At 32.4% G+C, this 26,926-nt stretch overlaps 1 protein-coding gene across 4 annotated transcripts in view; it reads right to left on the minus strand.

The window, feature by feature from the left end:
• Positions 1-26,926, minus strand: part of LOC126733762 (serine/threonine-protein kinase Warts) — a 73,237-nt gene that overhangs the window by 16,369 nt on the left and 29,942 nt on the right. For 2 of the 4 annotated variants that reach the window (XM_050437155.1, XM_050437156.1), the window contains exons 12-16: positions 19,848-20,026; positions 19,602-19,780; positions 9,262-9,533; positions 8,814-8,978; positions 1,668-1,837 (exon numbers count right to left, since the gene is read on the minus strand). In XM_050437155.1, the coding sequence (XP_050293112.1) occupies positions 1,668-1,837; positions 8,814-8,978; positions 9,262-9,533; positions 19,602-19,780; positions 19,848-20,026 (965 nt within the window). Of the gene's footprint in view, positions 1-1,667; positions 1,838-8,813; positions 8,979-9,261; positions 9,534-19,103; positions 19,277-19,601; positions 19,781-19,847; positions 20,027-26,926 lie in introns of those variants that run through there. The other 2 variants (XM_050437157.1, XM_050437158.1) reach the window with 2 other exon arrangements.

The following is a 26,926-nucleotide window of genomic DNA, read 5'->3' on the forward strand; positions in this document are numbered from 1 at the left end:
TGTAAACAAATAAATAAAATGTAAGGGGTGTACGAGTTTCATTTTGACTAACTGTATATACCCAATAAGATTCTTCTACTTATTTCTAGAATTTTAACAGAATGTTCTATAAGTACAAATATAAACGAATATAAATCGATTAATTAGATAGATTAGATCAAGAATAATCCGACCAAGGCAGGGACCTAGTAAAACAACTTTGTTACCAATATTTTTAATTCGAGAAACCTCCGTTCATAATATGTCAGTAATTTTGAACATAATTGTAACATTTTACTAGGATATACTGTTTCTGAAGTAAAAACTGCAAGTATATAATCATATCGATGTTTTGTTGTGTCAATATTTATGTTTTTAATCAGAAAAACTAAGTCCAATGATGATAAGTCATTTATTTTATGGAGAAAAGACTTCCTTTAAAAAATTATCTTCCTTATCAATAATATTAGGTATTAAGTATATTATATTCATGGATAAGGTGAAAGTAAGAAATCATGAAAGACATTAACATAATTTCTTCGTATAATTTGACAGTTTATTGATGCAAGATAATTGCGCGGCATTATTAACAAGTAAGTTGCATTTCAATATGTCTTCTTCTACTTCCTATCTTCTACCATTAAATATAATCATAACTAGAAAAATTGGCAATACATAATATGAGATCAATATACAGGTTGGAGTATAGAAGACTACACATAGGCATTATAAATGACAACACCACTTCTCGCTTAATTTCCAAACTGCGGTTAGAGTAAAAGAATTTTTAACAAATACGTTCCCTAGCCGCCTTATTAGTGGGACTGGCAATATTAAATGCCCTCGAAGATGTCCCGATTTGTCTGCAAATGACTTATTTGTGGGGTTATCTTAAGGAGATTATTTATAAACATCATAATAATAGAACAAGGAATTTAGAGGAGTTGAGAAACAAAATTGTTGAATCTGCCAATTCTATTTTACCTCAAACTCTTTTATTTAAATAAATAATTTGTTAGGCTTATTATTTAGAGTTTTATTTTCTGTTTACATTCTCTTTTATTAAGAGTATGCAATGCACAGCATAAAAAATTGTAATTACGAATCTATGCGGGTTTTACACTTTATATGTGTAGTGATCCATTCGCCAATCTGTATAGAGAAAACGCTTTTTTCTTAGAAAAATCATAACTTTTAAACGAAGTGTTTTGGTCGAGGGAAATTTGGCAATTTGTCTAACCAGTACACTTTATTGCAAACAAATTAAAAAAAAAAACACTTGTTGAAATATTGGATTTTGAAGAAAAATTGCATTTTCTGTCTTTTATGGAAATCATTTTTTTTATGGGAAATGGTAAATTGCCAATACAATAGTGGCAAAGTGTCATTCGTTGTGGTCATTTCGTAAATTCAACCGTCAAAATACATGCACTTTCGACAAAGTTATGCACATTTGAACAAAAAGGCATTGCTTCAGACGTAAAACATCGATATTTACTTCTGAAACAAAAATGGTCCAAAAATATTTTTTTTGCCTAAAAGAAAAAACACGTATCTAATAAAATAAACCAAGGAATGATATATTTTACCTTCATTGAAATGTAAAAATCATGTCCTAGGCCGTATCGAATTGGAAGTAGCCTAATGTTTCTTAAAATATTATGTTAACATACAAACAAGGTTTTTACCTGAATGTAAACTCGAAAAATCCGTGATAGAGCTTCGAGTTGTCGTTCAAATCGCTCGAATTCGAAGAGTCCATCGAGCGCAATCGATCCGGATCGATCGGATCGAAATTCGAGGTGTCCGTCGGGTTGTCGATTCGGGGTTTGTACGGTGCAGGCTGTCGTCGAAGGCCCTTTAAAAAAAAAAAAAAATCAATTTTAAAAAGATTTGCAAGTTATATAGAGCCAAACGTAATGAATATACTACCAACTTTAATTAGAAAAAATCAAAAAAATTCGGATTTTTCAATTAGGATTAAGCAGTTTTTGATGCAAAAATGTAGAATATTAGTTGCACTGTTGTAAATGCAGCTCTCGTATCCTGCGTTATGTATATAATTATAATTTTTTTTTTGTATAAGTATCATATAAGTGATTTTTGTTAATAAGTTACTGCTGGTTGACACGTATTTGTATAGATAGATATATAAAGTATCCAACAAAATTAAAACAACTTTTCAAATATTTGCATAAACTGTTTATATTGAACTCCCTACAAAATGTTTTATAAAAATATGTTTGTTTACCAGGCTAGTTTTAGCATTGTATGAGAAACTGTGCAGTTGTCTCGTTTTTATTTAAAATATGTAAAAAATGATTGATTCCGATATATCTGGAAAAAAAGCAAATATGGATATCAATTATATTTGGAGTTCGAAAAGACTTTGTATGAAAAACTAATTAAAATTACCAAATCCAAGATAGGGTTACGGCCTTTAAGCGTGGTGGCAACACCCACTCAAAGACAAGGCCTTAGTGCTTGGGACGTCATCGATGTGGGCCACCGATTTTTAAAAGCCAAGGGATTTCATATGCTAATATCTCAATATTTGGCTTATTTTAAAAAATGCTAGGAATAGAATAGAGTTCAGGAAACATTCAAAGGTATGTTTTAGTTCTGATTGAATGTCAGGTTAAATATTATGGTGTAATATTAAATGCAGACTCCCAACTCCCCTACATCTGCGCCAAAATTCAACATATGTATTTAGGTAGGTATTTATAATAATTTTTTTATACCATCAAGTAGTAAAAAATGCTATTATTATACACATAAATACATATATTGACTTTAAAAGCTTATCATACTCCAGTTCATGTAATTCTTTAATTGCAGAAAAAGAAGCACATTTTTTCTTCGAAGTGTCAAAATCAGGAAAATAAAATTTTTGGTCCGATTTAGAGTTAAGCCAATTATTAAATACACATTTAAGTAAGTGAACTGTGTCAAATAGGTAAAATAATGGTCTCTGATTATCTATGGGATGAGGATAAACAATGCTAAGTTGGTCTGCAGTTGAAAAATGACTCAAGGCTTTCCCGTTAATGGCATTATTATCACTTAGAACACAAAAAACTATGTACCCAATCTCCTCTAAATTTTCATTAATTGTCTTAATAAAATTATGAAGTATGTCTAATGTAATTTTGGAGATGGGAGCTATGTGAACTACTTCCTTGAAGCTGGAACACACACTTGTAATCATAAAAGTAAATGCCGAGGAAGCTAGAGACTTATTATTGACTGATGTTCCAGTGATATTACCGCCTTTATAGTTCATGTAAGGGTCAATATGAGTGTCACAAAGGAGTGTCACAAATCTCTCATGATCCTTTAGTAAACTAAACACATTTCGGGTATAAGTTAAAAACATTTTTTTTTCATCTATGTGGGGTTCGGTCATGTGTTTGCTACAAATACCCATTATAGTTTGAGAATGTGGTAAAATTAGGGATCCATAATCTCTTAAATACTTGTACGCATGAGGACTAATAGTATAGATTATAGAAGTCAAAATTATTGTTCACAAATAAAATCTAAAGCATGCTCTATTTTGTTGTCTTCAATGTTTTTAAAACTTTTTAGTATGTTTGTCACAAAATCGAACACACGTTTCATTTTATTTATATCACTTGATGGTTTGACATGATTGACAATTGTATTGCCAAGGGTATTGGTAGCAGTCTCGGTAGCAGTATTTGGATTTAAGTCACAGTCGGGGTTGTCATTATTGGTAACATTTTCCTCCAAAGGCAGGGTAATAATAGTAAGGTCTATTGCTTCAAGTATTGCATATAAATCATCTAAACTATGGGAAGTATATGGAGTTTTAAATTTTGATGTTAAAACACAAACTGGCTCGCTATATAAAAAAGTTTCAACATTTAAATTAAAATTAAAAACAATTGCCCAATTAATGCATGGACCAGGTGTGTATTCAATTTTAAAAATTGTTAGCTTTTTGCTGTCTTGAGACTCATTGTGAGCAGTAAACCAATCTTTCGGTGGTTTAAAAGCAGAAAATTTTTCAATAAACTCAAACTTCAAAACTGTCACAATTATTTTGTTTCTCATGCTCGCCAAAGTCAATTTTGCTTAATTCAAGGGCTTTTGCTAAATTCAACTCGTCAATATTTTTAAACCTTTCATCTTTACTTGGCCGTATTTTTATAGTTTTTGACAAATAAATAGAGCAATTTAAAAAAATAGATGGTGTACAGTCTTCTTTTAGCCGTGGTTTTAGTAATTATATTGTAAAAATTTTACCTGTGTTGGAATCTTGAACTTGAGTACTCTTTATTGTACTACCTTCAGGAAAATGAGCTTCACATACTTTGGTGTTGTTTGTGGGCTCAAAGTCATCTCTGTGTATGGCTTTTACCTATTTTCGCCTTAGATTTATATCCTTAAGAAAACCGAAGACCTGTCTTTAGGTCCGTTTTTATAGTTTCCGTTACAACCCGGAATACAACACTTTTGAGGCATATTTAAACTCTGGTATTAACTACAAGCCGAGGGAGGGATAGGAGAAAAACATTAAACACGAACTAAAGTATTAAAGTCTGATATAAACAAATAAAACCGCGGCGCCGCCCGGCCAGTGCGCCGGAGAACCGGGTTTTCCGAGGATTTTTCTAGTCCGAAAATACGATTTTGCGATTTAAAAGTACGCGAAGAGTTTACATAAATATAACATACGCGTTTCGCGGAAATAAACAGTTCCGATTTTAGATAAAAACACAAAAATGGGCTAATGTTTACTGCGGATCTCGTCAGAAATACCGGCAACCACAGAACATAAATATAAACAACCTAACCTCTCGTTTTATCAGGTGGCACAACTAGTAGATGCGCCGTTGTCAGATTTATATAGAAAGAACTCCTATTGGCAAGTAGCAAGGTATTAGATAATTTTAATGATTTAATTTGAAATTGGAAGTTTAAATTATAAAAAGAGAAATAAGGATGCACTCTTTTTTTAACTAAATTGTAAAGTAAGAGCAGTTAACGATATAGATTTAATTATATTAAGATAGTAATAGAGCATCCTATCGTTCACGGCAATCTGCAAAGTCTGGCAGCGTTGCAGGCAGTCTTCTGTGGACGAACAACGGCAGCGTCAATAGCTGAATTCACCCGAAAATCAACCCGAAGTGGCCCAAACGCGTGACGTCACGAGCAAAATTTTTTGGAGCGCTTTGTCCTTTTGTAGAGGTGTTATTGGTGGTGGTCGACCAAGAAAAACCACGAAAAACTTTGACAGGTACATTAAACGACTTAGGAGTATAAATGATCCAGGAATGTTTTTGACTCAGATTTTAGCCGCAGTCGGTGACGTAAAGGTGTCTTCAGGACTATTCAACGTCGTTTTGGATGGATTTCAGATTAGAACCCTTATTGTCTGAGACAAAATGGGGACGCAATAATGTTACTTGCTAGGTTTCATCAAAACTGGACACGATTGGAAAAAGGTCCTTTTTTCTGATGAATCTAAATTTCTTATATTTTCAAATGACCCAAGACAATTTGTAAGACTTTCTGCAGGAAAAAGGCTTGACCCAAAGTACGTTGCTACTACTGTAAAACATCGTGGCGGCAATATCATGCTGGTTTTCGACTTATGGAATAGGTCCTATTTAAAGAATTAGGGGCATAATGGACAGGTTCGCAAGGGCGTCGCCAGCCGGTAAGCTAGGGAGGGGCAGCATGAAAGAACTAAAGACAAAAAATAAAAATTATAATTAAAAAAAAAATAAAAACCGAACAAAATATTTACATGAAAATCAATTGAAACATAATCTTCTAGGGTTCTTTGAGAATTGGTTAGTCACTTCGTTAACAAAATCGTCCAAGTTAAATTTAAAAATGTGTTGCCTGTGTACACTCATCATAGCGAGGCCATTGAGTCGAGTTTCAGACATAGTGCTCCTCAACCAGGTTTTGATTCTCCTAAGGCTACTAAATGACCTTTCAACTGTAGAAGTCGTACAAGGTAATGCAACAAGGATCTGTAAAGCCTTCTTAATTTCAGGAAAGAAATCATCAGTTTCCTTGAGGATGTCCACAACACTCATTTTGACCGATTCTGGTTTTTCCTCCTATATTTTTTTTCCAAAGCTCTATCTCATTCTGGATATTTGTAACACCGTAAAAATGTTTAAATTCCTCGCAAGCCTCTTCAAGTTCTTCCAAAGAAATGTTTTTCATTTGCGCAGGATGTAGTTTTGACAAAGTAAATGATGGTCTATTTGCTTCAAAAAAACCTTATTTCTAGGGAATTTATATTTGAGTCCAAATAAGGAATTGTTATGGACCTGCGTCAAAATTCTGAGGGGCCTTTTGATGGGTGGTTGCTACGGTGTTGTTGTCTTTCAGCAGCACGCGGTATTGATTTCATATCCAATCCAATTTTTTCCGCAATAACAGAAGCATCTTTGAAAATTTCTTCTGTTATTTTTTCGGGATTCTCACGGTGGTTTTTGATCAGTTTTAAAATACGACCAATATGCTGTGATGCCTGAACTGCATCCAAGGAGACTGATTGGAGCACGTTTACTGTTGGTTCTAAAAGAGCGGAATATTTGGCTATCAATTCAAGACTAAAAATAAACGAAACTTTGGAAGCTGCAGTATGGAGCTGATATGCATGTTTCCTTGTCGCAATATTGCCATCTCGAGACAGGGTTTCTAGTGCCTCCATTATATCACAAAAGTTCTCTTTAAAAACTCTGATGCTCTTGTATTTCTCGCTCCACCTTGTTTCGCACAGCTTGGAAATATTGGGTATTAATTTTCTTCTTAGAACCGATTCACGAAAAAATTTAATGATATCTTTGATGGCCCCAACTGTATTTCGGATCTCCGGCAGAGCCTTCAGATCATTGACTACTAGGTTGAGTTTATGTGACGAGCAATGAAAAAATAGTGCTTTCTTGTATTTTTTACGCAAAATAGCCTGAACGCCACCTTCTTTTCCAGACATCGTGGAACAACCATCGAATCCCAAACCAACGCATTTATCTGGATCGAGATCCTCTTTGGTCAGGAATTCGTTTATTGCCGTGGCAATCGATTTAGCGTCCAACGCTGTAAGCTCAGCAAAATATCTTATGCCAACTAAGAGCTGTTCCTTTCCAAAGATATCCGCTGTTTCGTGTGCTAAAATGCTATATGCTTGCGATATCTTCACATTTTTGATGCAATCGGCCTTAATAACATCTCCACAAATACTGATAATCTCATTCTGGATGTCAACCGATCGATAACTTGTATTTTACTTTCCATGCTCAAGATGGTTTTTTAAAATAGTGTCTCCTGCGTCAATTCGCATCTTATACTTCCAGAATTCCATCACCATAGCTTGCCCCCCTTAATGCTAGGTCGTGAGATCCGCAAAACGCAATGCAGGAAATAATCGATCTTATAATTTTCCTGTTTTTTTCAAGACTTTCCTGAGAGCATTTGGTAATTTGCACATCTACTGGCACATTATCAAGAAAAGATTTAGCTGCTTCCAATGCCGTCTTATGAAAGTGAGTATCTGCGTGTTTTCTGCAGTATTTATGAACATCTTTGAACTTACAAAACGGCCTTATAATGAACGAACCTAAAACACCTCTAACGGAGCTCAGATTAGGTGGAAATAGTGTACAGAATCTACAGAAGGCTCCTTTTTGTTGGCGGGAGTATGCTAACCATGGTAAGTACATTTCCAACCAGGAATTATTGAATTTTCTTTCAGATACTGGGCGTCTTTGGCAAAGTCGTACGTTTTCCGTAGTATCCGTAGGTTCTTGGCTCAAAGTGAGCGTAATCGTTTCAATTCGCTTTTTAGTTGCGAGCGCTTCGAGCCCCCGAAATGTAAATATGTATAGGTATAGTAAAGCCTTATCTTAGATTGAAGTTTCCTAATAGCCTAATTATTAAGTGAAATTAGAAATTAATAAGTGATAAGTTACGAAATATACGTTTTCAAAAGTATAGTTTCAATTAGCCGGATGACTGGTTTAGCGTTAACCTCTAGGCCTCTAGGAGGGGGCAACTGCCCCCCCCCCCTTGCAGGTTCGAATATGTTAATATATTGGAAAGCATAATATACTAAGCAAGAAATTAATGTTTTAAAGTGGCCACCGCAATCGCCAGACCTAAATCTCATAGAAAATTTATGGGAAATAGTGAAAAACGTGTTCGTCAATCACAATTACATAATGCTGATGATTTGTTGGAAGAAGTCCGTTTAGCGTGGAATTTCATAGATGAAGACACAATAAACAACCTGGTTGCGTCAATGCCGAAAAGATGCGATAAAGCCATTAGGATAAAATATTAATTTTTGTAGTTCTGCGTACAGTTTAATTTGGAAAAAATATTACGTATTTTAATAATATAAAGATGATTGCATTAGAAATTAAATGTAAATATTATATGTTACCTGTATATAAATTAAACTTTATTTGCCAATTAATTTAAAACATAAAAACCATGACATGCTACTTAGACCCAATAATTTAAAAAGTTGCTCTAATTTTGTCTGATACTGTATATAGAGTGATTTTCTTTTACACCTGTTTTAGTACTAAATTGTAGTGCCCCATGCAGGATTTCGTTTTTCTATGTGTATGCTTTGCTATTTACTAATCTAACTTTATCTGATTTTAATTATCTATGTAGGTACATTTGTATTCACAGGATTCTTAATAAATAAATAAATAAATTAATTTTCCTTTTTTCGGTACTAAAATAATGATGTAATTGAATAAACTACGCCAAAAATTAAGATTTTCCATTAGTAAAACCCATTTCAGAAGAAAATAAATCGAGTAACTCACCTTATCAAAATCGATCTCCTTAAAGAACGAATGGCTCTTAATTTCGTTCGCGTTCCTGCCCAGTCTCTTGTCGGCGCCGCAGCACAACTTCAAAATTAAATCGGTCGCTTCTTTCGTCAGATTCGCCTGTTTTGGTATTTGTAACGTCGTTTCCCAGTTTATAACCTAAAAGTTCATCAGAACTCTCGTTAACACTGTTTCTTTTTTCAATACTTACAGACCTAATATCACACGTTTTAATCCGGACTAAACTTTCTCTTATTTACACTTTTTGCCATGAATCGTACCTACATAATATATTTTATCATCCAGGCAAATATTAAATTTCTAATCCGGCAAATATGATAATTTTGGGTCTCATTCCGACCCTTGACAAATAATTATAGGGTTTCGTTGCGGTCAAAAAATCAAAGGTACATGTTTAAGTGAACTACTCAAAGTGCGTCACCTTATATTGAGTTTCCGCGGGGGTGTTGGCCAAAAAGGGCGGCTGACCGACCAACATCTCGTACAAAATCACCCCGACGCTCCACCAATCGCACACGTGCGTGTATCCCGTCCGTTGCAGCACCTCCGGTGCGATGTAGTTCGGCGTGCCGACCAACGAATGCGCCAAACATCGTCTCTCGCGGTTTTTTCTTCGCTCTAAAGGTTTGGCGCACTTGCACTGCTCGTTTATGTCGTCTATCGGGTCCATCGAGTCTTGTCTACTATGGTCTGCTATAAGGAAACGGTGTGAAAGTTAAATTAAAGGAAATGTCGTGGCAACATTATATTATGAGGGTCAATATAATTGAATAATTGAACTTCAAATTCAAATTGAAAATAAATTCATTCATCATATAATTTAGAATTATTTATATTCAGTATATTTATATGTTTTTTATTACAAGATATTTTTTTTTGAGCATTTGAACATGTAATTGTATATACAGTGCATCCCAAAAGTTATGTCTAAATTCATTTATAATTCAGGGGTGTGTTCGAAAAATAAACGGTCGGACCCGTCGATTTTTATTTCAAGTTGCGCATTTTTGTACGTGAAGTTTATATATTACATTGTTTATATTACAAGTTTATATTTATATATACAGGGTTGCTCAAAAATAAATTACGACCATCAACTTCTTTTTTTTCAAATGAAAGCACCTTTTTTTATTTCATCTTTGAATTTCGCGTGGAATTCTATGTATGTTTCATGCATCATGTCCTATACCGAAAGTCAACAGTTATCGAAAAAAAGACGATTCATGTAACAAATAAAAAAAGAACAAAAATTAAGTTAAATATTCAAAATGGTTGCCATTCACGGCTTGACAATATCCAAGGCGATCAATAAAGTCTCGCTGCACATTTTCAATCATTTCCGGAGTTATGGCGCGCACTTCTCTGATAATTCTCTCTTTCAAGTCGTCTAGATTATTTGGCCTATTAACAAATACCTTCGACTTGAGGTATCCCCACAAAAAAAAGTCTATTGGTATTAGGTCAGGCGACCTAGCAGGCCATTCGATGGGTCCTCTCCTTCCTATCCACCGATTGGGAAAGGTTTCATCCAAAAATGTACGCACAGTGGCAGCGTAGTGCGGAGGAGCGCCATCTTGCTGGAAAATTAGTTCTTCGTCAGGATAGTCTGGGTCAAATTCAAAGAACTAATTCAAATTGAAGAAAATCGAGATACACTTGTCCCGTTAAAGTCTGTTCAAAGAAAAAGGGACCTATTACTCTTCCGCGCACTATTCCACACCACACATTTAGTTTTTGAGGGTACTGGGTGTTTACCTCCATCATCAAATGCGGATTTTCTGTTGCCCAATAACGACAATTTTGTCTGTTCACACTACCATCCAAACAGAACGTGGCTTCATCGGAAAAAATAATGTTTGTTACTAAATTATTATTTAGATTGCACATGTCTAAGTAAATTTATTAATCTAGTGTTGTGCGGATGCAGATAATTTTTGTCATTTTCAGCTAAATATAATGGTTGTCCAGTTTTTATAACTTTATAAACAAAAGTATACATTTGATATGATTATTTAGGTAAGGACACATGATTTCTAAAAGGAACTTGGTATGAAAAGCGCATACGGCAGTTCTGAAGCCTTTGTTTTGGATAGGCAAAATCTTCAGTAAGTGAATAAGAATCAAGAATATAGCAGTAGTCAAACATCAGTCAGAAGTCATAAAACATTATCTTAGAAAGTAAATAATTTTTCTTAGACGCATGTCGGCAATTGTGAGTTTATGTGCGTGTGAAATGAAGTACCACAATCAAGGTATAGTCCTGAGTTTTTCACCTATTGAACTACCGGTAAATTGGAGTGAAAATTGCAAGAAATTTTATGCGCGTTTCTCCCGCCACACACAGGCGAAATTCGGGGAAAAGCCGGCCATAAATCGGAAATACCAACTTCCCAATTAAGGCCTATTCTGAGTATAATTCAATTATCTAGTTACCTGGGTATAATAAACAATTACCCTTTTGTTTTTCGTCTTGTCACTTGCAGAAATATTTTAGTTGAAAGTTGATGTTCGTGGAGACTATTTCATTGTGATTCAAAAGCGCCTGTAAAAAGTAGTAATTTAAATTTAGTTTTTCGGCAAAGTGTGGGTGAAAATTTTGTAAAGCAGCAATGGAGCCTATTGCTAGTGGTAAGTAGAATATTAAAAATTATATTAATTAAAAATATTTCTTTACTTTTTTTCATTACTGATTTTTTGAAAAGTTAACAGTTAATTTTTTTAAATAATTTAAATTTCTGATCTTCTGCTAAACTAAAAGTATGATTTCGCGTAATTTCCCGAATTTAAATTAGTTTTAAATTATTGCTTAATAAGTCCTTTGTAAGATCCAATCTTAAGTTGCTGCGATAATTTGCGATCTTGACGAAAAAATATTTTTAAAGATTTGTAGTCCGGGTCCAAATTCGTATAAAATGCTATTGTAGGTCCAAAATGCAAGAAATAATTTTCTGCTACTAACTTAAAGAATAAATTAATTTTTATAAAATAAAACATCATTTAATAGAAAATTTAATATAGAAATAAAAAAATTGCCATATGGGTTTAAAATTCATTATGGCAACCAATTTTATATGGCAAAATCTTATGAAAAATAATTAACAAAATTACTTATTATTTCAGGGACAGCAACAAAATCTGCTTGGTTTAAAAGAAGCCAACTTTGTCAGTTGGTTAGGAATTTGTCAGTCCAAGAAAAGAATGGAGCAGTGCCGTTATTTGGCAGAAAAAGTGACCTCTACCATACGAGTTGAACGCTTGTCAGAAGAGTCTTCAAAAGTCATATATAAATTCATCGAGAAATATGACACAAAATGGTCATCGGCATCAAGAAATAAAACTGCATTTGAAAATAAAAATCGAGATTGGTTAAATATTGAGTTGGAATTTTCTTCTGCAATGAATGAAGCTCAACCAGCCGAAATGCAGGATACAACTCTATTGAGTAGAGGGAGGCCATTCACTGGATTTTTAGATTTAAGTGACCGATCAAAAAGAAGAAGAACTGAACAGATGCGAGCAGATCGAACATTTGCTGCTCAAATGAAGTTTAGGTCCGAAGGTAAACTGGATAAAGCAGATGTGTTAAAAAATGTTGCATTCTCATCACCAACCCGTGCATCAAAATATAAAAAATCTCTTGAAAAAGAATGTGAAATACCATTTTCAGCGGACGAAGCCTTATCGCTTTTTGTAGAGGCTAAATTGACAAAATTTCAATACAATCTTATAAGAAATTCGGCAAAAAGCCATAGGTCAACTCTTTATCCTAATTATGAGTCAATAACTGCCGCAAAAAAAGGTGCTTCCCAGAAAACCTAGACATTTCTGAGGATGTTGCTGAAGTGCCTCTTCAAAGTTTGCTGGATCATTCATCTTTAAGGTTATTTGAGTCCCTAAAAGAAGTTTTAAATTCTTTAAACCAAGAAAAATATAATAATTTAAATTTAATTTGCAAATGGGGGTGTGACGGGAGTTCTGGGATGAATCAATACAAACAGCAGTTTGCAGAGTCCAATATTTCAGATGCTAATATCTTTTTAACATCAATGGTACCAATTCAGCTCATTAACGGTGATCCGAAATCAAAAGTTTGTAATCTGGGAAAATCCCAGAACTTCCTCCACACGATTCTGTAAACCTCTTAGAGTCCAGTTTAGGCATGAAAAAACAGAGTTATCAGCGAGAGAAAAGCAATATTTTGACCAACAAATTTCAGATTTGCAACCAACAAAGCTTGATATTCAAGGAAACAATGTATTTTTAAAACACATTTTATATTTTACAATGATAGATGGCAAATTGTGTAATGCTGTTACTGAAAATACTTCAACTCAGAGATGCTATTTGTGTAATCTAACATCGAAAGATTTTAACAATATCGATAAGGTTTTAAAACAGAAAATTGCTGACGAATCTAGATTTCAATTTGGTTTGTCATCTTTACATGCTTGGATTCGTTTTTTTGAGTGTTTGCTGCATCTATCTTATAAGATGGAATTTAAGCAATGGCAAGCGCGAGGCCAGGAAAACAAAGACAAACTTGCAAATGCCAAAAAACGAATCCAAGACTTATTTTTTAAAGAAATGGGACTATTGGTTGACCGACCAAAACCTGGTTTTGGTCGGTACTAATAAGTACTAATGACGGCAACACTGCTCGCCGTTTTTTTGAGAATGCTGCTAAAGCTTCGGAAATTACAGGCATTAATCAAGATTTGATATTTAGATTCAGAGTAATTTTATTAACAATTTCTAGTGGTTCTCATATTAAAATCGATAGTTTTAAGGATTACTGTCATGATACGGCCAGAAAAATTGTAGAATTGTATCCGTGGTACAATATGCCAACTTCCGTGCATAAAATCTTAATGCACAGTTCTGATATAATATCATATTTTTTGGTTCCAATTGGGCAACTTGGCGAAGAAGCCCAGGAATCAAGAAATAAAGATATTAAAAGATTCAGAGAATTTCATGCACGGAAGTTTTCAAGAAAACAAAACATGGAAGATATATTTTGTAATCTCTTAATATCTTCTGATCCTTTAATCTCCAATATGAAAAAATCATCTGCTAAAAAGCTTAAACAGTACCCTTTAGAAGTTTTGGCATTTTTTGATGAACCAACAATTTCTGCTGATGAAAGTGATAGTGAAGATATTGATTGATTTTAATTATTATTAAGATAGGTTAGGCTTTACTACTATTACAAAGTTATTGCTAAGTAAGCTCTGTATATACTTTACATACTTAAATATATTACTCTTAACATGTATTTTAATTGCTTATTTTTACACACAAAGCAAAGGTTACTTATAAAATTAAATAGCACAAAAACAAACAAATCACAACTTTATTTAGTAATTTATAATAAGAAATTTTATTAAACTCAGGTACTTATATTATCAAAAGTCTCAACATTTTGAATTTTATTTCAAAAATTTTCCGTATTATGAATTTTAAACTCTTAACTGAAAAATTGTTGAAATAATAACATTCTGAAATTTTTTTAAGGAAATGCGTACTTACGCAGCGCCTATGTAATGCAATAAATGAACCCAAGAAGGGCGGGGGGGATTTAAAAAAATGTTTAAAATGAACGTGTTATCTTAGTTTTAACATTTTCTTATGATTAAATATGTTTGTGGTTCATATCAGCACTACTACTATTTATGGCCGGCTTTTCCCCGATTTTCGCCTGTGTGCGCCACCTAAAAAAATTACCGATGATTCAGATGTATTTAATTTTAAATTATGATCCGTGGAAAAGCTCTATATATTCTCAAGAATATTATTGAATTGCTCCTCTACTAAAAGAAAGTTTTAACGTATAAATGCGGTAAACAATTGCAAATCATCGGCATATTGATATCACATAGAATGACTTATGCAAAATTTCATACCTGCAACATATTGTAACGGAATTCAGGAACACACTTTTATTTGCAATGTCAAAAACTCTAACCTGACTCGCGTTGACTGTCGTTTCTTTGTTTCCAAGGTAAAAACTGACTAAAAGTATTATTTAGACTAGTGAAGAAATTACTGAGAGCTGTTGCATCTGAAAACCTATCAGGTAATTCAGAACTCTTTTTATAATTAAAGTTTGCAGCATTCCAAAATTCTCTCCCATATTTTCGAGACATTAAGTTGAAATATGTTATTGTTTTTTATGTGTAATTGCTAAGTTGCCTATAGTATTAAAGGCGTGCTTGAGTTTTCTCTTTCATATATTTACGGTGACCCTTATACGTTTCCTACATAAGAAGTTTAATATTATTTGTAATCCACGATGTTTATTTACTAAAAACAGTATACTTTTATTAAATATGTCAATTTTTTTTATCAATATCTTGAGTATAATATATTTGAGGTGGAACTGATTAAGATCTATATTATCGTAGTTTCTATATTGGATACGTTTAACAAAATTGCACACAACTTTGGAAAATTTAATACCGAAAATACTATGTTGTGATCCGAGGTATCATGAAAAATGTCTAAAGATCCTGATTTGTTATGATGATATCAATCGGACTATCTGTATTAAGGTTAATTCAAGTGGGTTGGGTTGGCCTACCTGCTTTGAATAACATATTTCAAGTAGTCTTTCAAGTTTAGTTTTAGATGAGTACTGCTTTAAAAAATCAATTTTAAGGTCTCCAACAAAGCTAACCTGATTATAAAAAAACCAAGAAAAGGCCAAATAATTCCTCCAACCAGTCAATAAAATTAAATTATTTAATGCCTAAATACTGGAAGTCATCAGAATTTGCGTTAAAGATGACATTTTCAAATTTAAATTAATTTTTTATGTCAATTCCTACGCCTCCAACTCTTTAATACGATCCCTTCTGATAAACTTGTATCCAGGAATTCCAAAACTAATATTGTACTATTTTGGGGTTAATCAGGTTTCTGACATCCCAAAGTTCAAAGTGATAATCAAGAACATAATTAGGAAATTCATCAAATCCAGTTTTTATTAAACGAATGTTTAGATGCACAACAGCAAAATTCACGTCGAAGCCATTGTTCCATTTGATTAACTACAGCACATTCTGTTGCACTAAACTCTAGCTATAATGTTGCTACTATAAAGAAATAAATAACCTAAATATTCTTTCTATCATAAACATAATGGCGATTATAATATAGTTTAGAAAATAATGTGGGTAAACTAATAATAAGTCTCAGATATATAATATACCTGAAGTAGCACATAATATGTGAGTGCAATAATAATATTAACAATAACAAGAATAATCATCAATCGGAATAAAGAGAAGCTCTTGAAGTATAGTTTTTAATTTTATAAGTAAAGTAGAAAAATTAATCGTTAATTTTATACCCCCATGTATGCCACATGCCATATACATATTCATAAAAAACAAGTGTTGATGACAGATACATATGATGCAATTAGGGTTATCTCTGCTTTATGTCTTTAGAATTTACTATAATAAAGTAAAAAGACTCCGAACACATTAGCACTTTGACACCTTCATGTAACACCTGACACACCTTTGGTCCAACAGGAGTTTTTAAATTGAACCTGGACTTTTTAAGATACACTCAGTTGGGGAAGAGTAATCAGTTATGAAAACATAATTTTTGTACTTTTTAGCGACCGTTTACCATTAAAAATTTGTCGTATATTAATCTCTAACAAAACGAAATCGCCACTTTTATGTTTTGTTTCTGGTCTTTCCTGCTCAACCGATAACCAAACGTATTTCCATTGGCTAACTTAGCGGGTTTTGACATTTGGTTTTCCAATTGGGTTATATCTTGGCGAATTGTATTTAGGTATTCTAAGACTGACCTTTATAAGTTAGAAATCTTATTAATAACTCATAATATAATAGATTGCCATAGATTCAAGATTATCCTTTGAGGTAGACGTCGACGTAGCTCTTGATTTGAAATTTTTCTTGAAATTGTTTACTTCAATCTGTAACTGGGTTGTAACCTGTAACCTATTTGTTCCATCCGTTCATTCAGTTTATGTATATCGGAATTTTGACTAACCTGGCTGGTTGATGAGTTAGCAGTGTTTCTTCCCATGATTAGAGACGCCACTAAAAAGCACCCGATTCCCGGCGGTGATCGTGTATGTTCGGAGAAAAATTCGGTCGTTTAACGTGAATGACAAGAATAACGACACGAATGTTCCCGCGTTTGTTAGTTGTTTACTTTCGTAAAAAAGCTCCAACTAATTTGATCAATTATTGCGATTATACTGAACTTGTTTCTTTGTGAAATATTGACCATATTGTTGCTTATAGTGTTTTAAAATAATACCTGAAAAGCTGTATTAATTCCAATTCAGCGATTTTAGCTGTAAAGATGGACGGCCCTACTCAAAACTATCAGAATCAGGACCAAACTATCAACAAAAATTTGTGCCACTTATGCAGTAAAATGTTTTCTTCCATTTCAGCTAAGAACAAACATATTAAAGTTATTCATAAGCAGCAGCTCCTAGATAACCCAAAGTCACACATTTCTTGTCCCTTATGCAAAGAGACTAAGTATTCTTGTGAGACTTATCAAAGACTTGAAGCTCATTTACAGGTTAAGGCATAATATCAAAATAGAGTCCTCAACTTTCCATTTTTCCAGCGAAGAAAGATTTGAGGAATGGTTAAGAGAGCATAAAATAAGCACAAACTATGCACTTGTTCGCACAAGGAAAAATGAAGACAAGATTGAAAAAGTATATTGTTGCAATCGAAGCGATTTTAGAGGTAATTTGTAGCAATTTCAATTGTTCATTATGGTGTGTGAGCAAAGGAAGGGAAGCGATTCTGTTTTAGGTGAACTCCTTGAGGAATGTTCTTTCAATAATATTGAAGCTAGCCATAGTCTAGAAATTGAAATTGAAAGTGTATCAAACTTTTTAAGATCTTTAAATGAATATGTGAAACTTATGATAAGTAAGTTATCTTTTTATAAAATTATATAAGATATATTAACATATACCTGTAAACGTCTAGGTGCATGAGACAACTGACATCAATGATGGAACAGATAAATAAGACAAATGCAAGTAAACGAAAAATGGACAAACAAGTTTATTTTCCATCAAAGAAGAAGAAGGAGCAGTAAATAAAAATAATTCATTGTATATTTTTTTCTATTTATCAGTATTTTTTTTATATAATAGTAGGTATATTTTTATAGGTTTAACTATATATGTATGTATATGTGTACTATAATTTTTTATGTAAGTTTTAGGCAAATATTTGAAAAAAACATTACCTATCTCATAAGTTTCTTGCAGTTTCTTCTTATGAGTATTAATCGAAACTGCGAATTGTAAATTAGTATTTTAGCATAAAATAATTAAGTTTATTTTCAAATCAGTCATACATGTCTTTGCAGCATTTATAAAATAAAACTATTTAATATATGATACATTTATATAACAGTATAACTAATTAAATCCATTGTGTTTTCACTTACCAAAATTACCTCTCTACCTAGGTATAAAAGTTATTTAAAAAAATAGGTACTTATTTCAAAAAGATTAATAACATTTATATATTTAAGATTAAAATTAAAGTACAATACTACAATATTTTATAAATTATGTTTTCCATTTATTTATTTTTTCTAAATATACAATACCCTATTGTTTAAGTTGGGCTTTTCCTTTTGATATGTCCACATATAGAGAACTTAAAAAAATAATTATTTGTATAACAAAAGGGAGCAAAGTGCATAATTTCCTTAAGTGGGTGAAGTTTGATCCAGCAAAAGCATCGACAGTGAGGAAATGACACTGCTCCTATAGTACTTCATTTTCTACTTTCATTCTTATTAATAAGCACAATGTAATGTAAAAAATTAATTTCATAAAAAATAATAAGCAAGATATAGTCAAATAAAAAAATTTAACTATGCAGGGAAATAAAATTAAAAATTTTCTTATAAGGTAGTAGAAAAATAAATTTTTCAAATAACACTTTCTCAAAAATAAACTATAGTAATTTTAAATAATATCCAAAATCAAATAAATCCATGTCCGCCCAAAGAAATTTTTAAAAATATTTATTCAAAAAAAAAAATTCAATTTCTATTCCATTGGATCGTTCAACCAAACTGCATTTTTTTGATACTTACATTAGGGTATTATGTATAAAATTAATAATTCAATTTTCTTGTTTGCATCCTTTATTTATATTTAATTTATTTAAAGAATCAATAATTATTATTATTCCAGAAACGCTATTTTTTATTTTAATTAAATTATTATTTACATTACTTATTCTTATTGCCAGAAACCGTTGCTTCTATAGCAGCAAACATTGCTCTTTTGTTGGTTGCCCGCCATTTACATAATATTTAAATATCCGAATGGAACAGTCGGAGATAGCCGAATGGTGACGGGAATCGGGTGCTTTTTAGTGGCGTCTCATGATTAGAACTTACTAAAATAACACTTTACGCACTAATTATTATTTTTTACATAAATAGCAAAAATCTACGGACCGAAGTGACTAAAAAATACCTACTCAGGTACATTTTACCTGCGTAGTTATTACCTATTGCTTTTAGTTTAATGTATGCCTTTATGAACTTATAAAGTTTATTCAAACTTAACAGGGGTTGCAAAATATGCAAAGAAAAGCTCTTTAACTAAACTAGAATATAAATTAATCAATAATTACAGCTAAATCTAAACAAATAAAATTCCCAAGAAAGAAAGAGAGAGTAAAAGGAACAAGAAAAGAAAGGAAGAACTTCGAATCTTACCGTTTGGCTGATAATACTTGGAGTTGTGGGTCCACCGGAATCCTGTGCAAAGCCCGAAGTCGGTCAATTTAATATGGCCATCCTTATCTATTAAAATATTGTCCGGTTTAATGTCCCTATGAATAAAACCCATCCGATGTACACTCTCCACCGCGCAAGTTAGTTCCGCTATATAAAACCTGTTAAAAAAAAAATTACACGTTTATTTAGTAAAATAATTCAAAATGTGAATGCATTTATACATGCCTCGCTAAACTTTCCGGGAATATCCCCTTTTTGATTAACAAAGACATAAGGTCGCCCCCCGGTATGTAATCCATGACAAAGTAAAGGACGTCGCTATCTTGAAACGAGTAATACAGTTTTACTACCCACTCGTTATCGGCTTCCGCTAGAATGTCCCTTTCTGCTTTCACATGGGCGACCTAAGTATTTAAAATTTCGTGTAAAATTGCCTACTTTAAAGTTTGTTTGTTTATTTATTTATTTAAATGTACAACATAGAAATATACGTCAAGCTAAAACCTCAGAAGCCTAAATAAGAACACATAATCATCATTAACAAAATTAAAACCTTCACACAAAAATAACTAAATACTATCAAAGGAATGTAGGTTACAATCTAAGATCGATCATTTTTGATCTGAATAGATTAAAAATGATCAATCTTATGAATATCTTCATAAGATTATAGAAAGGCAATAATGTGAACAATTTAAAATCTTATAAAATGTTAAAGAGTTAGAATGATCTTGTCACATTTGAAGATTAGGGATATAAAACTGGATACTGATAGCATTCTAGTGGATGTGGTAATTACGAAAAATATTAACTTTAGCTCTATAAGCAAGAGATCTAAAGAATCTTCTGTTCTTTAAACTGTCTATTTATTAAACCAGAAAAATGCAATTGTATTTTGTTCTCTAGAATGGAAAATCTTGACGTTAATATTTCTTGACTGTGTAAAGGATCTGGGTATAGTGTTGGATTCTAGGATTGTATTTGAAAGTCATATTAAATTCGTTGTATAAAAGGCTCTTAGAAATCTTGCTATTATTTTTTGAGTAACGAAGGGATTCAGCAACGTCGAATTTCTAATAACATTGTTCCATACCCTTGTACGACCCAATCTTGATCTGTAACCCCACGTATTTTAAGTATATTGATCGACTTGAGAGTGTCCAGCGCAAATTTATAAATAAGTGAAATCATAGATTTAATAGACAACAGCACTTTGTAAGTTATAATGAAACTTTGATTTTATTTTTGTTTAAAAAGCTGTACATAATTTAACACTATTTTGGAACAACAACGACTTACTTTTATTGTATCCAAATATAGTTCCAACTATTTATCCAATTCTCCAATAATTAGATGCACATTAATAAGTTATATCCAAGTATTGATTTATTTATTAGTTTTGTAAAGTGTCCTTTACGTAAGATTAGGAATTGAGCTACTTTTGCATTTGTATTTGGTTAGTTCTGACTCCTTTTAAAACAAATTTTATTTGTAGAAAATTTGTTGAACTTGTTTACTAGCATAGTTTTTTTCTTTAGTAACCTACTGTGATTATCTCTAGTAATTTCGCAGCTATGTCTGCCTTTTACAGAGCCTTATTTATAAATAAATAAATGAATATATATGATAATTATATTAAAAAGATCAAATTATAGACGCATATTCAAGCAAGAAACGAACCAAAACGCTATAAAGAAATTCGAAACAGTGAGGTAAGAGATGTAGGCTATTTCTGTTGATAAATCCATGACTATGTATACTCTAGTTAATGATATCCAAAATGTGTAGTAAAAAAGTTAGCTTCGAACCTAAATATTTAACTGCATCAAGTGATATAAGTTCATTACATTGTTGACTGGCTATTGATAATTAATAATTTTATTAAAACGATCAAACGAACTACATACACATTCCTTTAAAGTTTCAGACGATTGCTATTACACCACTCAGCGACATTATTTAAATCTAATTAAAGTAGCTCAGCATCAAGATATGGGTTTTTGCACTTTAAAATCATCAGCAAAAGCAAGTTGTTTTGAATCAAATCAAACTTTATTCAAAATAGCTTTTACATATACATAAATAATATTTAGGAGGGTTAGGCCTAAGTTAAAAACTTGTGTGCTTAACTGTCCTTCAATAGAAATTTTGCAGCTTAAGCTAATTAACTATTAACATAATATTAAAATAACCATATCTTATTAATATTATATAATTAGATATTTAATAGATATTTATAAGTTATGACGGAGGTGATGGCGACGAAAAGACAAAGGCGGCGAGAACGCGAGAAGCATTGCATAATTATGAGAAACAAAACAATAATTGAAATAACACTGATAAAATAAAAATGTAAGGCATTTTATTTCTTTAAATTTTAGTTTAACAAGTCTCTAAAGTATTCAGGGTTTTCTAAACGTCTTTTGTAATATTTTTGAATTTTCTTCTTTCATGCAGAGTGTTCTTAATTGAAGCAGGAAGTCTATTAAAAAGCACAGGTCTATCAATGTTACAAATCTCTGACATAAGGAATTTTTGATAAAAGGAATAGGGAGATTTTGCTCTTGATATATAGGTAGCCTCTGTAGGGTTACTTATTTTTTATAATATAGTTCAAAGCATTGTGCCTATATAAATTTCGAATATTTAAAATCTGATAGCTATAATATGAATCATCAGATGGATGCCTAAATAACAATCAACAATTATATTACTCAAATCTACTATCAACAAGTTAAAAAAGGCCTGTGATACTTTATTACTATTAGAAATATAATTATTTGGCCTTCCTAAACCGATGATCCTGGTCAACCCTATCAAAGGCCTTTGAAATGTCTGTATATATACTATCAACCTGTACAATATAAAAAATGCAGGTAAAGTATTTTAATTATTTTTTTTTACATTTATGTTTAAAAAAAAATAAAGGTCGAGTCACATCCCAATTTTATCTCCTGCTTTATATTCAAATCTTGCCATATTTGCATTTTCCGTTCAGTTTAATCGAATCTTCATCTAATTGACCAATATAATCTTCATATTAGATCCTTTATTAATAACAGGACGATTCAGAGATTTAAATTCAATTTGGCGGGAATTTAATCGAGCTAGATCCATAGCAATTTGGACAGCAGGTTTGGCATAGTTTTTAATTTCCAGAATTTATTGTAGCAATTTCAGATATAAAATATATTTAAAAAATAAATCCATGGCTACCGGAAAATTCTGGTACATACTTGTAGGATTATGTAAACTCTTGTGGCATTTTTAACTAAATGTAATAATACCGTGCCTGTGTATCAAGTGTGTGTAAAGATTTTTCTAATTATTGCTCACGTCTGCATTTTCATAGGAAAAGCTGCAAGCATTTTCCCTCTTTGTATGGAAATTCTTACGTTATAACGGATTTCATACACAAATTAACCGTTTTCATGCTATATCTAAAACAAGTCGTATATCCAATAGAGGTAAGAATAATATACATTTTTTGACTAGAAATTCAGTTAATTGCATTTTCAAAACAACTTCGATTAACAGTCGCATCTGGAACGGAGAGAACCTATTTTTTTTTAGCATTCCTTAGCTGTTTTTAATTTCTATCCAAAAATCTTTTAGGACTTTTAAACTGTGTATTTTTTTAACCCATATACATAACATTTGTTGGTAATGGTAAAATGTTTAACCTTCGGCGTACGTTTTTATAATGCATAGTACAATCCACATGCCTACGCCTTTGTAAAAATACCGATGTGCCCGCGTCTGGGGACTTTTTACCAGTAGTATCGTTACAGTTGTGTAGTTCAGTGCTGATACAGTTTTTTTATAGTTTCTAGCTGTTTCATTTTGATATGAGTGGAAGATATTTGACTGATCGCGAATTGGAAGAAGCTCTTTATGCTGAGGATGAAGATGAAGGTGAGGGATTTGCAAAGTTCAGATGAAGAATCCGATGACGATCAAGGTGAACAGCAGAATCACTTTTGTCAAGAAACGGAAAATAACTTATTATCTAGTAAGTAACATATATTATAAATGAGTTAATAAATAACTAATTTCAAAAAATCATAAAAACGTAGGGCGTTGTGGCAAATATTTTACTGCGTTTGTATTCTATATTTTTTTGTATTCTTTTAGCTTCAAATATTCAATCAGAGCAGCATGAATCTTTTGAAGAACTTGGATGAGGAAAGTAGTAGTACGGAAGAAAATAATGGTACTTCTATCTTCAAAATGGTTTATTAGTAGTTTTGATTGTTTTTTTTTCTAGATTTTACAGCAAGACGTCGTCCACGGCCTAAAGCTGTAATAAATCAAATTAATTCTAACATGATTTCTGCATCAGGTCTTGTAAAAGAAAGCACTCCATAATCTTCATACATACAAAAATCTAGGCGTTTTAAAAGAAAAGAAATATTAAGCTACATCGGCTTCTTGATAACAGCAGGTGCTTACAAGCAAAACAAAGATCCGCTTATTGACTTATTCAATGAAGAGAATTTGCCAATTTATAGGGCTACGTTTTCACACTACCGTTTCCAACTACTCCAAAAATGTATAAGGTTTGATGATAAAACTACTCGAGATGTTCGTAAAGAATACGACAACTTTGCTGCAACAAGAGATATATAAGAGCGTGTCACAGGCAAATTTCCAGACTTTTTGGCTCCTTCAGAATCAGTTGAAATAGACGAGGAGCTTATAACATTCCATGGCAGATGCAAATTCCGTTTATATAATCCTACAAAACCTGGTAAATATGGGATTGAAGCTAAAGTGCTCTGTGACTCAGAAAACTACTATTGTTTTGCTGCAGAACCATATGCTGGAAAAGTAATCAATCAGCCCAAAGATTACAATAGTGGTCCAGAAGTCGTAAAACGTCTTGTAGAATTAGCAAAATTGCAGAATAGTGGTCGCAATATCACAATGGACAGAAAATTTACCTCAGTGCCAACAGCAAATGCTTTGTTGGAACAAAATCTTACAGTCGTGGGAACAATAATGAGTAACAGAAAAGATGTTCCACCAGAACTAAGACCACAATCGTTGAAGGATGCAACTCCCGGCACTATTCGCTTTGCTTTTCGGGACCGTGAAACACTTGTAAGTTATGTACCCAAAAGGAAGAAGGTCGTCACTGTTCTTTCTACACAACATCATAATATGCAAGTGAAAAATGACAAGCCAGAAATTATTCTGTACTATAACTCCACAAAAGCCGGCGTCGATACGCTTGATAAATGTGTAAGGACATAATATAGTTGTCGGCGAGGCACAAGAAGATGGCCGATGGCTGTTTTTTTTCAATCTGATCGATATAGTTGCCTACAACTCCTATATTCTTTTCATAAAAGCTAACGAGAACTGGGCAAGAGAGAATCCAAAACAAAAATCTGGGAGAAAAATATTTCTAAAATGCTTAGGCAAGGAGTTGTGTCAAATCAACATGAGAAATCGTTCAAAGTATAAGGGACTTCAAAATAAATATATAGCTTCTTTGAAAATTTTTGGTTTGGAGTGTCAACAGGACCAGCACCCAACAAGAGGTTTAGTTCGTCGAGAGGCAAATGGACCAGCTATTCGGTCCGCTGTGTAGAAGATTCCCAAAAAAGGAAGATGTTTTATTTGTCCAAGATCAGCTGATAGAAAATATATGAAGGCAAGTTCTAATTGCGAAAAGTATATTTGCCCTAGGCATACGGCCAGCGAACAAATTAAAACAACTAGACATTGCACAATCTGTAATAATAGTTAGTTTTTTTGCACACTTATTTTTTATTAAAGTCTTTAAACAATAAAATGTTTTTTTATTTTTTTAAAGACTTAAGATCATTGATTTATTACTTAAAAAATAAAGCACCTACACACACAAAAATCTGGGGTCAGTCGCTAACCCCCTACTTCCATATTCTCCGGGTACACTGTTAGGGTCCCAGTGCGACTGTTAAAGTCAAAGACTTTTATGTTCTTTTTTATATGGTTCAAAGTAAATTTTTGCAAAGAAAAATACACTAAGGGTACCCTTTTGCAGAGAATTGCATTTATTTTAGGTTTAGCCAAGAAAGATCCCCTTGAGAGATGGACTGAATAGATTTGTCTTTTATGAATTAAATTATGTGATACTTAAATTTTAATTGTTAAATATAACTAACAAATATATAGCGGGTTTCACTATCCGAGCATCAAACATTGGAAATCAATAGTGCTCATTAAAAAAAAGTTTGCATTACACAATGTTCAAAAATGCGTTGTTTCTGAGCTACAGTTAAAAAAAATGAAAACGAAAAGTAATATCGATAGCTTATTTTTAGACCTAGAAGTACTAATTTGGGGGCCTATTATCCCTAATATGTCCAAGAAATACTTGTTATTAATAAATTGTTATATATGTTATTAATAAATTGTAAATAATTTGCACACCCTATATCTTGGCAAAAAAGCATTATAGAAAGATCTTCTTGTTTGAAAAAATACTATAAATTCCCAAAATGTAAGACGCACTCTATAATTTATATTTGTATTTTTTTAGCCCCCTGCAAAACTTGACAACTTAAATTTTAATGCAATGACATGTAAATATGTTACGTCATGCGACCATCAGCGAAGCCGGATCACAGTTCTCGTTTTCTTGCGCTCTTAAAATTGTTATATGCAGCAGTTTTGGTATATCTGTAAATTAAGCTTAATATAGTTTTCAGAATTGATTGTACCGCCGCAGAGTTAAGTCATTTGCTTTGTTTTTCAACTTTGTTTTTTTTTTTAATAAAATTATAATTTTGTACGGGAAACATCGTTTCCATTTTTTGTTACATCAAAACTGGCGCAGTCGGTAGGATTATTCCGGGGAGAAAATAAGGCTGTTCCCTTTTGAATTTATTCGATTAACTGGAATCCGAAGAATTTATGTGAACGGAAAGACCGACTCTAGGTTTGCATTCGCGCTGAAGATACTTTCAATCGCCTTCAACACGCACCCATAGCCTTGCGGAATTTAAGCTACGAACTACCCTTAGTCTGTGGATCACTTGAATTTGGGACACTACAAGAAGCCCTAGCCTAATCGGAATTTGCATCGTTCTTGAAGACACCCCTAGCTTGTGTACCATAGAAATCTGGAAGAAGTATCAGCATATTTTTTCTCGTTATTTTTTTTTTAATATGACCGAGATATCAGCCTCAAACTCTCAAACTGCTTTTACCTTAAATTCAGATAAAGCAATTCGCTTAATTAATAGTTTTGACGGCAATCGTTCCAAATTGCATAATTTCATTGACTCAGTTAATTTTGTTTTGTCAAAATTGGA

The sequence above is a fragment of the Anthonomus grandis genome, chromosome 3 (assembly GCF_022605725.1).
Source record: "Anthonomus grandis grandis chromosome 3, icAntGran1.3, whole genome shotgun sequence".
Classification (NCBI taxonomy): Eukaryota; Metazoa; Arthropoda; class Insecta; order Coleoptera; family Curculionidae; genus Anthonomus; species Anthonomus grandis.